Below are 13246 nucleotides of genomic sequence, written 5' to 3'. Positions count from 1 at the left end.
AAAAACACTGTAAATGTTCTATGTGAATGAAAACATGAGTCACTGCTTTTGTACAGCAGATATCCTTACAGTTCTGAATGAAGCAAATCATGTTTAAAAACAAGGTTAATATCCCATTTTCTTGTAACACGGTCATGTTTGGAAACAGTCCAAATCCGATCTTGATTGAAACCTAAACCTTAGCTGCTCTTCTTTCTCCCAAGGCTAGTATTGAATAACAGTCATCAGGAACTATGGAAAAACTGCTCTCATCTAGGATCCAAAGCATACGCAGCTGGTCTTCTATGTACTATATTTCCTGACTGACAGTCTAGTTAATCATTTGCCGCTCTTTTAAAAGAGTTTTAATATACCTGGAGAGAGCTATTGCTTAGCATTTCCATTTATCTCAGAACCATTTGCTTCTCTACAAGTATGTGGATGCTGTTACAGCATTTATTTAATTTTGAATAAAGAAATAATTTACCTCAAAATAAATTTCTGTCATCATTTACTAATCCTCATGTCATTCCAAAACTGTCAAATGGAGAAACCTTTTTGTCTGCATATTGTTGCAGTTACAGCTGCTGTTACTGTTGCAGTTATATCACCAGGGGAAAACACTGGAAGCTAACCAGGCAAAGATTACATGATTTTTTAAGTTGAAGGGCAACATTTTGAAGGAATAGTTCAACTACATGAGGGTGTCACGAATTGCTGGTCAGTGAACACAGTGAACACAGTGAACAGAGAAATCAATATATAGACTCAAATTAACTGAAACTCAGGAGAATACAGGAACAGGAATGATAGACACTAACCTAGCAAGCAACATTACAATAGTCCCCCCTTCCGGAAGGCACATCATAATAAGTCCAACCGAGGAGGGAGGGGGCTCTGACGATCTGACGGGCTCTGACGACCCTGCTCCTGGAGAGCTACTGTCCTGCAGACTTCAGTTCCAACCCTGTTCCCACACACATGCCTGTAATTATCAAGTAACCCTGAACAGCTTGATTAGCTGGTCCAGGTGTGTTTGATTGGGGTTGAAGCTAAAATCTGCAGGACAGTAGCTCTCCAGGAGCAGGGTTGGAGACACCTGAGCTAGACGTTTAGCAGCAGACCAAACAGTACACAGTCACATTGTGTGTGTATATATATATATATATATATATATATATATATATATATACACAGTGTGACTACTGTGTATATTCACACTGTGAATATACACAACAGTATATTCAGCGTCGGTTTTTGTAAACTTCCCTTGCCATACATCCCCAAACGTTCTCAATAGGATTTAGATCAGGGGAACATGCAGGACGGTCCAAAAGAGCGACTGGAAGAAGTAATTCGTCAGGCAGGCGTTGTGAACTGCAGCGTTGTCCTGTTGAAAGACCCAGTCATTATTGCACAGATGAGGGCCCTCAGTCAGAGGATAAAACTTTCTTCCATCTTTCAATGTACCATGTTCAGCCTTTTTACGTTTGCCCCCAGGAGATCATGACAGTGTGACTGCCTGAAGGACAATGACATTAAAGACATATTTTTGCGCAGATTTGACCTTTTTAAGACTATGGTCTTAAACTTTTGATCAGCTGATGAACAGCCTGTTTTGGTTTAAATGCAATTTTCTAATTTTTTTTACAATATATTGTAAAATCTCAATAAATCTCTTTTTTGTCTCTTGCTCCTGTTTCTTCTTTTGGCATTTTAAAGCAGTTCTTACAACCTTTTGTTCAGGAGTGTATAAACTTGTTAGTACGGTCGTAATACGAGGATGTGCAATGCAATTTTATGCACTTTATAAACAGGTCGCATGCTGCGTTCATCCAATGAATGACACTGCAAATATACATAATTAATTGTTAACCCCGGGTAAATTATGAGCAGTGTGAAATGTGAAGCAGGATAACCAATGATTCCGTTTACCCCGGGTTTAGAATGATCCAAGGTTAATTATTTCAAGAATGAAAAGCCCTTTGGTGTGGTCCTCAAGGCTTTGTTGCTCCTGCTCTAGAGAGCAGTTGGACAGCTGGTAAGTCCATAATAATCTTTTCTGATCACGAATTGCTGGTCTTTAAACACAACGATAGAGTACTCACTATATAGATTTTAATTAACAGACACTTAGGAGAATACAGGAACAGGAATGATAGACACTAACCTAACATGCAACGTTACAGAGGGTGATTAAATTATGACTATGCCTTAGAATGAGCTATTCCATTAATATCTTGTTCATTTGTCATGGTCCACACTCTGACATTATCCCATTGATGGATTGGACAGTAATACATTAAGTGTTGTCTCTCCATCGTCATTAGTGTCATTACACCCAACCACCCACACGCCTCTCTTTCATCATATGTAAAACTTTTTTTTTACACTAAATAAACAGCTTTCTAATAGTCTCCTGTGTTATGTCAGAGTCTGGCTTCTTACGGGCCTCATGCCGGAAAAGGACTGCACTGCACTTCCTCACTGTCTCATGGACTCAGCTCTAACTGTAATACTTTGTCTCTCTCACTCTCTCTCTCAATTCTATCTCTCTTAGTTCTCATCTTGAATTTAAAGCATTTTAAAGACTTTTGCTCTGTTCCAAAACCTACATTGGCAGCATTTTTGAAATGTGAAGACTGTTCTGTGATTTTTTTGTGTCCTAAAATGCATATTTTCACCTAATGCTGCAAGGGCAGCATTATATGAATCCTTAGAAATCAATCCTAGAATTAGTTGTGACGAAGTGAAAATATAAAGATGGCGACGAGGTGAGAGAAATGTCAAATGTAATTAAACTTTAATTCGATATTGATCTAAAAAGCATTAAAATCAAAATGTTATGTAATTAAAAGGTGATTTATTTACCCAATGAAAGTGTATACTTATGCTTAAAAGATCATTTCACTTTTAGCTTAGCAAAATGCTAATGCCTGCCTATGTAGAGAGTGTGATGACAGTTAGAATGTTGTCTTAAAAGGCGGCTGTCTGTGTAGGTTCCTTTGTGGAAAAGAAATGTGCATAGTTATATTGAAAGTGCACTTCAAGATTCAATAAGTTATTGTCATATATACGGGGAAACAGTCATTACACCATAAAATGAAATTCTTATTCTGCTAATCCTCCTGCAACCACAAACATAAATTATAGTCTGGACCAAAAAGATGCGACACAGCACAGACTACAGCCGATTGCAAACTAGCATGTGCGTTTTGTGCCTGTATATAAACAGATATACAAGATATACAAACCATAAACAAAGCAGTGCTTGCTTACCATTTTGAATATCAGTTATGTTCATCTTAATTTTAAGCAGCTGATGTTGTCATGAATATATTTGCGTTTTGGAATGCTCGGGTAGGATAACAACATTAGATCAGCCTTCTGTCTGTGCCGTCTTGACTTACTGTCTCTCTATCATCACTTTCGCTTTAATTCTCGTGCACTGACTCGTTCGCTTAAAGGTGCATTGTGTAATATTTCTGAGGATCTATTGACAGAAATGCAATATGAGATCCAAAACTATGTTTTCAGTGGTGTATAAAGACCTTGCATAATGAACCGTTATGTTTTTATTACCTTAGAATGAGACATTTATATCTCCATAACCGCGGGCACCCCCTTCTATGAAGGTCGACATATTGCGTCGTCATGTTTCTACCGTAGCCGACAGCGAACAAAGAGCGCTACAGAGTGTGTTTCGTCACTACCTTGAAAAATAAGTTTTCAGTGGTGTATAAAGACCTTACTTAATGAACCGTTATATTTGTATTACCTTAGAATGAGCAGTTTCTTTCTACATACACCGCGGGTTCCCTTACATTGAAATGCGCCTACATGTTTATACAGTAGCCCTAAACGGACAAACGCGTTTCGCTACTATGTTGCTCTTCTTGCAAGGAAGCAAGCTTTGTAAAGCGAATAAAACACTGACACAATGATGAACAAGTAACAATAATATTCGCATTAACATAGTTTTACTGAATAATTAAGGAAACATAATTTTCTTAATTTATCCTTGTAAAGAAACCTCATTGCTGAACTGGCTACTCGCTGCTTTCTCAGACTATGACATATTTTCCTGGCGGCCACCGTAACTTTTGTTGGTTGCAATTCATAACCTCACCACTAAAGGTTATTGCCGCTTAAAATCTCACACTGCACCTTTAAATGAAAATTCATTCAGAGTCCTCGACATTAATTCAGCTTGCTGAATCGGGCATACTGCTGCCAACATGAGCCCGGTGCGAGCCGAAGTGTAGAACACACCACAAAAACTAGCCCGACAGACACTTGTCGACGACCTACCGTCGGCTCGGTGTGTCCCAGCCTATAGAAGCATCTGAGAATCCAGCTCGACATGCCAAATTTCCTCAATCCTCTCAAAAAGTGCAAATGCAGACAAGATTTTATGACCAGTTGTGTTAGGCCAGCTGAGATCCTCAGTTACATGAACTCCCATGAATCGGAAGCTGCTCACTCTCTCCACCTCCGTCTTACCAATGTGCAACGTTGAGTGCTGTTCCCTCTTTTTCCGTAGATCGACAGTCATCTCCTTTGTTTTGTTAATGTTTAGGTAGAGATTGTTATCCTGGCACTACTTTGCTAGGTCTGCCACTTCACTCCTATACACTGTCTTGTATTGACAATGCAAGAGTCAAACACTCTGTAAAGTCTACTCCAGCACATCCCAAAAAATGCTGATTAGAAAGTTCAGAACCCGGTTACAGAGGGTGTGGCACACCAAGGGTATCAAGCTTTTGATGGTATCACTGTATTGAATGATGAGAATACTATATGTGTTATATATGTTCATTAACTATAATCAATGAACAGCATTCAAACATAACTGTCTTTGTTTTCCAGATGAGAAGGGCAGTGTGTTTTGTTGTAGGTCAAAAACGTTAATTTAATTTAAAATGTAACTATACATAACATTATAATACATTTAATTAAGCATATTTCTGGAATAAGTAATTTTAGAAGTATGCTAAAGTATACTTTTTTTACAAGTTGTAGAGTTTAAGTTTATAGGAGAGCTTTTGTCTTAAATGTCATGATTGAATGATGAACTGTTTCCCCTCTGTGATACCTCAGTTCAAATTGGAACTTCTAAATTGACACTCATTGTATTTTCTCCTGGCTGTGGATTGGGTGTAAATGAAAAATATTTCTCACTCTTTGAAGTGAAGACAGTAATTTGCTAGGTGGTGCGGCATTGAGAGATACCTTGCGAAAATATCTTGGCTATCAATTCCTGTTAAATTTGACAACAAGAAAAGTTATGTTAGAGCCAAAGTGGCCAGGTAGAGCCAAGAAAACTAGAAGCCGTAATGGCAATAGAATAGCTACAGTGCTCTTTGTTTTGTAGCTGTCAGAGTCAAACAAATATCAGCTTTATGAGCAATCACACACATACAGAGGGTTATGGATTACTTATTGGACTGGGAGGGTGGCCAGTTCCCTCACATTCATGCATATACAAACACAGATAATGCTTGTGAATCTCCTCATGAACTCTCATGGATATTTTGGCAGATAGTGACACTTCAGACCGGCTGATGTCCACCCAACCACAGATTCGCTGGTATGGAGGTCTTAGATGAAGTTGGATGGTGCAGCTGGCCTGGCTGGTTCTGTTGGAAGTTTTGTGTTGTATTTTTTTTTTTTTTTTTGCTTAGACTGTAACAAATCAGAACATTTTACTATAGATTGTTCATTTGAAACCATTAGAGGCTAACTATGTGTGCTCAAGAGGGCCAAAAGATAGGCATTAGCCATAGTTTCTCCATGAGGAAAGAGGGGTTTTGGTTTTGATTACGGGTTCCATTTCAGATTACAGGATCTGGAGATGTCCCAAAGGAGTCCAAATGGAAAGAATTAGTCGGTTGAAATGCAGACATGTTCGATTGTCCTCTAAAATTGTATAGTGACTAGTTTTCCCAAGTAGTCGGTCAGCCTCAGTTCCCTGCAGAAAGTATGAAAATGTGTTTTTTGGTAAAATGTTATTGGAAACAATGCATTGTGCCCAGACTCTGAACAAATTTTTTAAAGGTGCTCAGATTTTTCTTTTATATCTGCCCACTTAAACAGAAAGGGTCCATCTGTCTGACTTGAATGACTGACGTAAGGGTAATTTATGGATACATCTAAACTAACTTGGATACATTTGTTCATCAACTAAAACAAAATGCTCTGAAAGGGATCCCAACAATATTGTTTCTCTTTGTTGCATCTTTTCTTTGTTGCATTGTTTCTCTTTTTTGCATGCAGCAAAAAAAAAACATTTACTAAACTACTGTTTGATTAACAATACAACTTATATTGTACTACTTTTTACCAAAAGGTGAAACCCTAGAAATATATATATATATATATATATATATATATATATATATGACATTTTAAGAAATAAACTGCAATTTTTCTTCTTTCAAAACATTAACTTACCGACCCCAGACTTTTAAACGATAGCGTGTGTGTGTATTTTTTTTTACTTAAATCTTAAACTATCTTGTGCATTATTGCTTCTCAAGTAAATTTATATTGTTTTACATATGTTTTTATATTTTTATTGGTAAATAAGGAAAAAATTCTTACTTTGCAGAGTGTATAACATGTTATGCAGATGCATTATACTATTAATTGCTTCTTTAACCTCTACTGACACTGTCATTTCCATTTGCAATAGAGACAACACACACTGTTTTGAGTGGATTTTAGGAGAGGACAAAAGTATATGCGAGTCTATTTTGTTTTTACATCAGCACTTTCAGTCAATGTAGACCAACGGTAACGGCAGCCCTTCATCTAGTGGTGTCGATTTATGCAGCGCACGGGCATTTCCTTCGTAATGAACCCTCGGGGGAAGCAGGAGGGAGTGAGGGAGGTGGCGGGACCACTCGCTGTGTAATATTTCCTGGGAGACCAAGCTAAACGACTAGCTCAGCGGCCTGCACTCTGCCGGGCTTCAGTATTGTGATGACTGAGGGGGCTCCGGCGTGACTTTAAAGTCCCTGTAAAGTCAAAATGAAGTATGTGTTCTGAGTTTGTCATATCACAGAAAAATGTGTTATTAGACACCCAGCCAAATTTGAATGATAAAAAAAGCCGGCAAGTACATAAAATAAGCTATCAAAATCTTGAAAAAATGAGCAGTAGTCTCTGCTCTCAAACGCTGGGGGCGTGTCCGCTGGCTGCGCTGAAACCACGCCTACTCGTGGTAAAGCTGCCGTTGCCACACTCAACTGTCACCCGCTACAGCCGGAATGGATGCTCCTAGCAGCTTATTAGGTTAATTATAACATAAGCGCACAAGGCAACTTACACTCATTGGTGGGCGAGCACTGCCGATGATGTCACCAGTTGTCGGCGCGACGGGAGGATGAAGGCCGAGGCGGGAGATAGTCGTTCGGCCCCATTCACCAGTAACAACGGATTATCTATGAATCCCAATTGTCTCAGACGAAAGTTTATAAAACTATCCCGTGTAAAATGATCATTACAGAGGAGGGTTTTGGTGGTGATCCTCAGCTCTCCATCAAGGTGACTTTTCACAAATTTAATCCACCTCTTCTTGATGTGATTGTATTTAGTAAATTTAAATAAGGACACCGATCTGTTTTGTAAGTGATCGCATCCAGGTAGTACGCATTTCCGTGACGAAGACATAGCTAACTAGCAAACTGTAAGCTGTAGTAACTAATAATACTGACAGTAACTCGCGATTGAGCGGCAAACTGATGCGAATGTGCTCTATTTATATTGTTAGGGGAGCGGCCAGCCTCAGGGGCTCCAGTGCGTCATCAGGTAGGGGCGGGGCCAGGAGCTCAGGCACTCCAGTGCGTCATCGGGTACCCTTTTAGCCCCACCCAAAAAATCTGTAAAATATCAATGGTGAAAAACTGTTTAACGGACTAACTCCACAATTCAGTACTTCACAGTTCACAGTCTTTGTAATGTGTTTTAGCAATACATTTCTAACATTTATAATGTGTTTAGATTTTTTTTTTTAAATTGCCTTTACAGGGACTTTAACAGCCCTGTTTGAAGTTCACATTTGATATTCCACCACATCAGAGAAGAGGTCTAACATTGCTATTCAATTCGTGCTCTCATTGGGGCTCTCTTAATTTGCTATGGAAGCAAAGGGAAAAGACCCTGTGCTCTGGCAGGGAAAAGCCAATAAGTCGTAGGGACGGCGACGTGTCCTACAATCGATTAGCTCTGTGTGTCTAAAGCCGTGTAGACTCTCTCTCTCTTTCTCTTACTCTCTCTCTCATTACGTTCTCAGCACCCCTGGCAGTGGATGCGGCTCGTCGCTCAAAGCCAACGAATCTCAACTAGACACAGCGAGATCGGAACATGAGCTGTCAAGTGTGTCTGTCAGTGAGTTTGTTCACTCTGGCAGAGAGATTCATATTGATCTTTGCTCGCGTTTTGGATTTCCCTCTTTGCCCTCATAGACTATTCTCACCGTCATCTTTAACTGCACAAACAAGACGATCTCATGTTTGCTCCCTTAAAGCAGCGAATTGTTCTATAACATTAGCAAAAGTTTGTTTTTCCTTATGGCAGGCAATGTCACAGAGTTTTAGAGATGGTCAGGGCCCGAAACACAAGAGTTCGATGCAGAAAGGGGATGGATCGATTCAGAGATCGGGTTGCCCGAGGGTTTCTTCCAAAGCTGATGAAAACATGATATAGCAGGCTTACAGAAATAGCCTTTTTAGCTGATTCGCTTAATGGACTTGATGTGCAAGCTTTGTGCTGTACCTGCCTTTGAAATCCCTAATCTCTACCTCTCTTTCTCTCTTTCAAACCTGTCAGGCGGGGATGATCCGTGCAGGTCAAGAGGAGTTTTTTATCGAGCCACTGGAGAGAGGAGGCGACATGACAGGAGAGGAGGAAGGAGGACCCGGGCGTCATCACATCGTCTACCGCTCCTCTGACATCAAGAAGCCGCCCGTCAATCAACCCGCTGACTTTCACCCCAGAGGTCCGATCACCTTTATGACACCAGCTCTTCATGGAGCGCTGCAACGAGTCCTTCACATGCATGCTGATGACTAGGGAGGGATGTTGAGGTTCAATTTCAATGCTGGTTTTTGGTGCCGGTTTGGCTTTGTCTTTTTGAAACTGGTTGGCCAAGGGAGGATTGATGGTAAAGTTAGCAGGGCTCAGCAGTAAGGATCAGCAGCCTGATCAACCCAGTAGTTCAAATTTCTACTTGCTTTACCAGCAGTTTCTCTGTGCCCACCATAAAAGGATTATAAATACATTCATTTTAATGTACATTCATTTTAATTAACTTTAACAGCTCACTGACCCCCTCCTTCCTCCCCAATCGCTGAAAGGTTTTAGTTTAAATAAACTAAATTCCTGCCAGAATAGGCACTGGAATAAACCAAATTTACAACATCTAGGCTATATACTATATATAGACACTATACAGTTAGGAAACTGTATTTTTTGCTGTAAAATAATGGCATACATGGCAAAACATTAATGATTGGTTTTTAAGTTTCAATCCATCATTGATGCAACCAAGACTCAAATCATCCTCAAATCTCAAATCATTATTGCAATTTCGACCAAGCCTCCTCTATATAAACCAACAGTTAAAAAAAGTTAAATCTCTGAGAAAAACAAATGTTTAACTTTACAAGGCATAAAAACATATGTACATGGTTGCACTGGCCCTCTCATATTGACCCAGATATGAATAGGGTAAGATTAAATACTTGGCATGATTGTTAAAATAATGTGTGAAGCACATTACATTTTAAAGCATGTTAAATGTAACCCTTTTAGCAATACTGCTTAGGCTGTATCCATTTGAACTAGTTTTCAATCAGAGCTTCACTGACTACGTTTACATGCAGCCAATAACCCGTTCAAAACTGGAATATTAGCAATAACCCGGTCACGGACGGCCATGTAAACACCGGCAAAAACCCGAATATGCTCATATCGCGGATTTTAAAAACAAGGATATGATACCTGGGGTACCCCTTTTCTAACCCGAATTTTTGGTCATTTAAATGCATATCGGGATATACCCATAGTGATTTGTGTTCTGCGCATGTTGGCGCACAATTCAGGTGATTAAATAATGTAACGTTTTTTGATTGAACTATTCCTTACTAAATCAGGATACAGTACGTGGATGAAGTAAAGAAAGTTCTCCAGGGCTGAGTCATTGCCCAGGCTGTCCGTACGTCCCTCCGCCCCCTTCTTTGTCTCGCTCAGCATCCCGTGTGAGGAGAGGAGCAGCAGAGTGACATGATAAAGTCATAAACGTCTCTAAAAAGGATTCAAATGTCACTTTGAGTTTGAGCGGTCGAGTTCAGCCGGGGGATAGGGAGAGGCTCGACATGTGTCACAGTCCCTACGCGTTTTCATTTTTCTTCTCAGCCTTGTTGTTTCAGAGGGCTGCATGAATTGCTTAACTGCAGTGCTGCATAACAGAACCCTGTCTTGACCATTTGACAGAAATTCTTTCTTATCCTTTTTTAAGGACTCAAGGATTAGCTCTGTAATCATTTCCAGCGTATGTTACTTTTAAAAAGCAATTTACTTTTATTTTATTTTTAAAGCGACATTACAGTATTGCATTATGCATCATAAAAAGTAAAGGCGCATTCACATCAAGAATGAAAACTGTATTGGTGTTTACAGTGCACTGTATATTGAAAGTAAAATGGTTTTTGATTGGCTATCATTCCTCGACTAAAAGAAAATGCTCTGAAAGGGATCCCAACAATATCGTTTCTCTTTGCCGTTATTGTTATGGTTGTGGTGAGGAGTTCACTATTAGAATTAGAATGATTTTCAAAATTTTTATGGTCATAACTAATATTTTAGTAGCCTTGAATGGGCCTTAACTAATTACATTTACATAATTACTTTTTATGGATTGTAATACTTTAAGTTGCTTTTGTGTTATTTTTATTATTATTGGCTGATTGAGAGTCTCTCTTGTTGATCAACTAGGGTGAATTCAAGTTGATTGGGACACCTTTTCCAAGTCATCTCAATGGCAAAAAGTGTCCCAATCACCCCGAATTCATCACTACTATTCAAAAATGTGGGGTTGTTACAATATTGTAATGTTTTTGAACCTAGGAGGCATTTATGTGATCAAAAATACAGTACAGGCAATATTATTGGGAAAAATTATTTCAATTTGAACCACCTGTTTTCAATTTGAATGTATTTTAAAATAAATTAAAATTTTCAGCAGCAAGTACTAAATATTTCTTATTAATATCAATGTTTAAAACAGTTGTTGCTGCTTAATATTTTTGTGGAAACTGATACTTTTTTTGGGAATAGAATCTTCAAAAAACGTTTATTTGAACTAGAAATCATTAGTAAAATCTTACGTTAATGTCTCTGATGTCACTTCTGATCAATTTAATGCATCATTGCTAAATGAAAGTGCATGGTAGTGCACTTTGCTTGCAATAACAACTATCAGTGTTTCCAAAATTCTTTGAATGCGGGATAAATGAATGTACAGAATGAAAATAGTGAGGAACGAATGTATATACCCATAACGGACCAAAGTCTCAAGTTTGCCTGTTTGCAGAGGTTATTTTGACGAGATGTATGCTGGTTGTCTTGACACTGACAGCTTGTTACTTTTTAATTGTGTTTAAAATTAAGATTCTAAAACATAATTTCAAAGTGAAATGTGTATGGTCAGTATAAAGACTGAAGTCAGGAACTATTATAAGCGCTTTCTCTCACATTTCAGGCGATTGTTGCTACATAGCAGTTGATACTTCTATGTGGGGTGGGGTGGGGGGGGGTTAATTTGATGTTCGAACACATCAAATTATAGTCATAAATCAGTCATAACACTTAGGGGTGTGTCCGTTTATCAGATTCAGCTTTATTCAGCATTAACTTGAGTGGAAAGGTTACACGTGTGGCAGTAGGCTGAATGTTGAATTGCATTGTGGAAGTGTTATGCCCAAGCTGGTTCTAAAAATAACACGACAATATATCTGTAAGTGAATCTCTGTGTCTTGAGCGAGCAGGTCTTTGGCGACATCAGCTGGAGCGTGTGTGTGCGTATGAGAAGCTGCTGCTCTCATTGAATTCCAGCAGAGACATGCTGGACTCAGGCAGCCAGTGTCTACGTGGCAAAGCTTGATGAGAGTTTAAGTTCTGCTTGGCAGACGTGCACAATTCAGAATTGCTGAAAAAATGGTGGGAGGAGAGAAGGGTGAGAGGTTTTTTCCCTAAGTTTCATAATCAGATATTCTGGAGAAACTCCTTCGCTCTGTTTATATAATTTCTTTATAGTTCATTTGGTTTGGATAACTGCGTTAGAGGGTTTGTTTTGTGAATTACCATGAACTTGTATGGACCAGATTTGACCTTGACTTGGTCTTTGGACTTCTAGATCTGTATTGACTCTATAAAGATGTATTTCATGCTAACATGCTAACAGGGGGTTAGATAGTGTATGAATGTTTTATTATTTCATTGTACTTTTTGGAAGTGTCTGCCAGTCTCAAGCATTTATATGACTTTAGAAGCTGTGGCTGCACTCTTTCTAGAAAGCTCTTATTCTGTTCACTTACACAATCATAAAAGGACTTCCTGTTACTGTAACCTGAGAAAGCTACCCTTCACAATACTGAATCGTCAATACTTTGTGCTTTCTCTACAAACATTGCTTTTTTGGACCTATCAGAATAATGCAGGTGAATCCAGAGTTTCCCTCCTCTTTGGAACGTTTCCCATTTGAGGACGGCTGATTTTGTAACTAAATGGCGGACATGCTAATTATTTAGCATGTTTCAATCCAAGTTGCAAGTTTAATTAGGCATTCTGTCTAATACCAATAAGCCGATAATTAGGCCTATTCCCATGATTTCATTTACAATGATGCAAAGCTAATATTAAAATCCTATACTATTTTGACTAAATAAATTAAAAATAAAACACTAAAGATATGAATCAATTGTTTTAAATGCAAACATTTTTTATTTGGGCATCACAACGTTATAATGTATATTATATCATAATGTTTAATCTGTAAATTACAGAATAAAGTACTTGTATTTTTCCCTGGTTGTTATATGCAGAAGAAAAACAAAAATTGTACACTACAACTGTAAAGTGTAAGTGTAAACATTTTGGAAATTTTATTTAATACATTTCTTAATTTCTTATTCATATTTGCTAAATATGTGGAAGCAGATCTGTCTATTGAAAGCACTAGGTCTCATAACAAATATAATTGAAG

The 13246-nt window shown here is 38.5% G+C and overlaps 1 protein-coding gene across 1 annotated transcript in view; it reads left to right on the top strand.

The window, feature by feature from the left end:
- adamts2a (ADAM metallopeptidase with thrombospondin type 1 motif, 2a) overlaps positions 1-13246 on the top strand; it is a 75275-nt gene that overhangs the window by 15850 nt on the left and 46179 nt on the right. The window contains exon 3 of the mRNA XM_077194757.1: positions 8812-8980. Within this exon, the coding sequence (XP_077050872.1) occupies positions 8812-8980 (169 nt within the window). The remainder of the gene's footprint in view (positions 1-8811; positions 8981-13246) is intronic.

Source organism: Siphateles boraxobius, unplaced genomic scaffold (assembly GCF_051911475.1).
Source record: "Siphateles boraxobius isolate OS27281-9 unplaced genomic scaffold, OSU_SipBor_1 11, whole genome shotgun sequence".
Classification (NCBI taxonomy): domain Eukaryota; kingdom Metazoa; phylum Chordata; class Actinopteri; order Cypriniformes; family Leuciscidae; genus Siphateles; species Siphateles boraxobius.
Note: the sequence above shows the minus strand (reverse complement) of the source record. Positions and strands in the feature narration are given on the sequence as shown.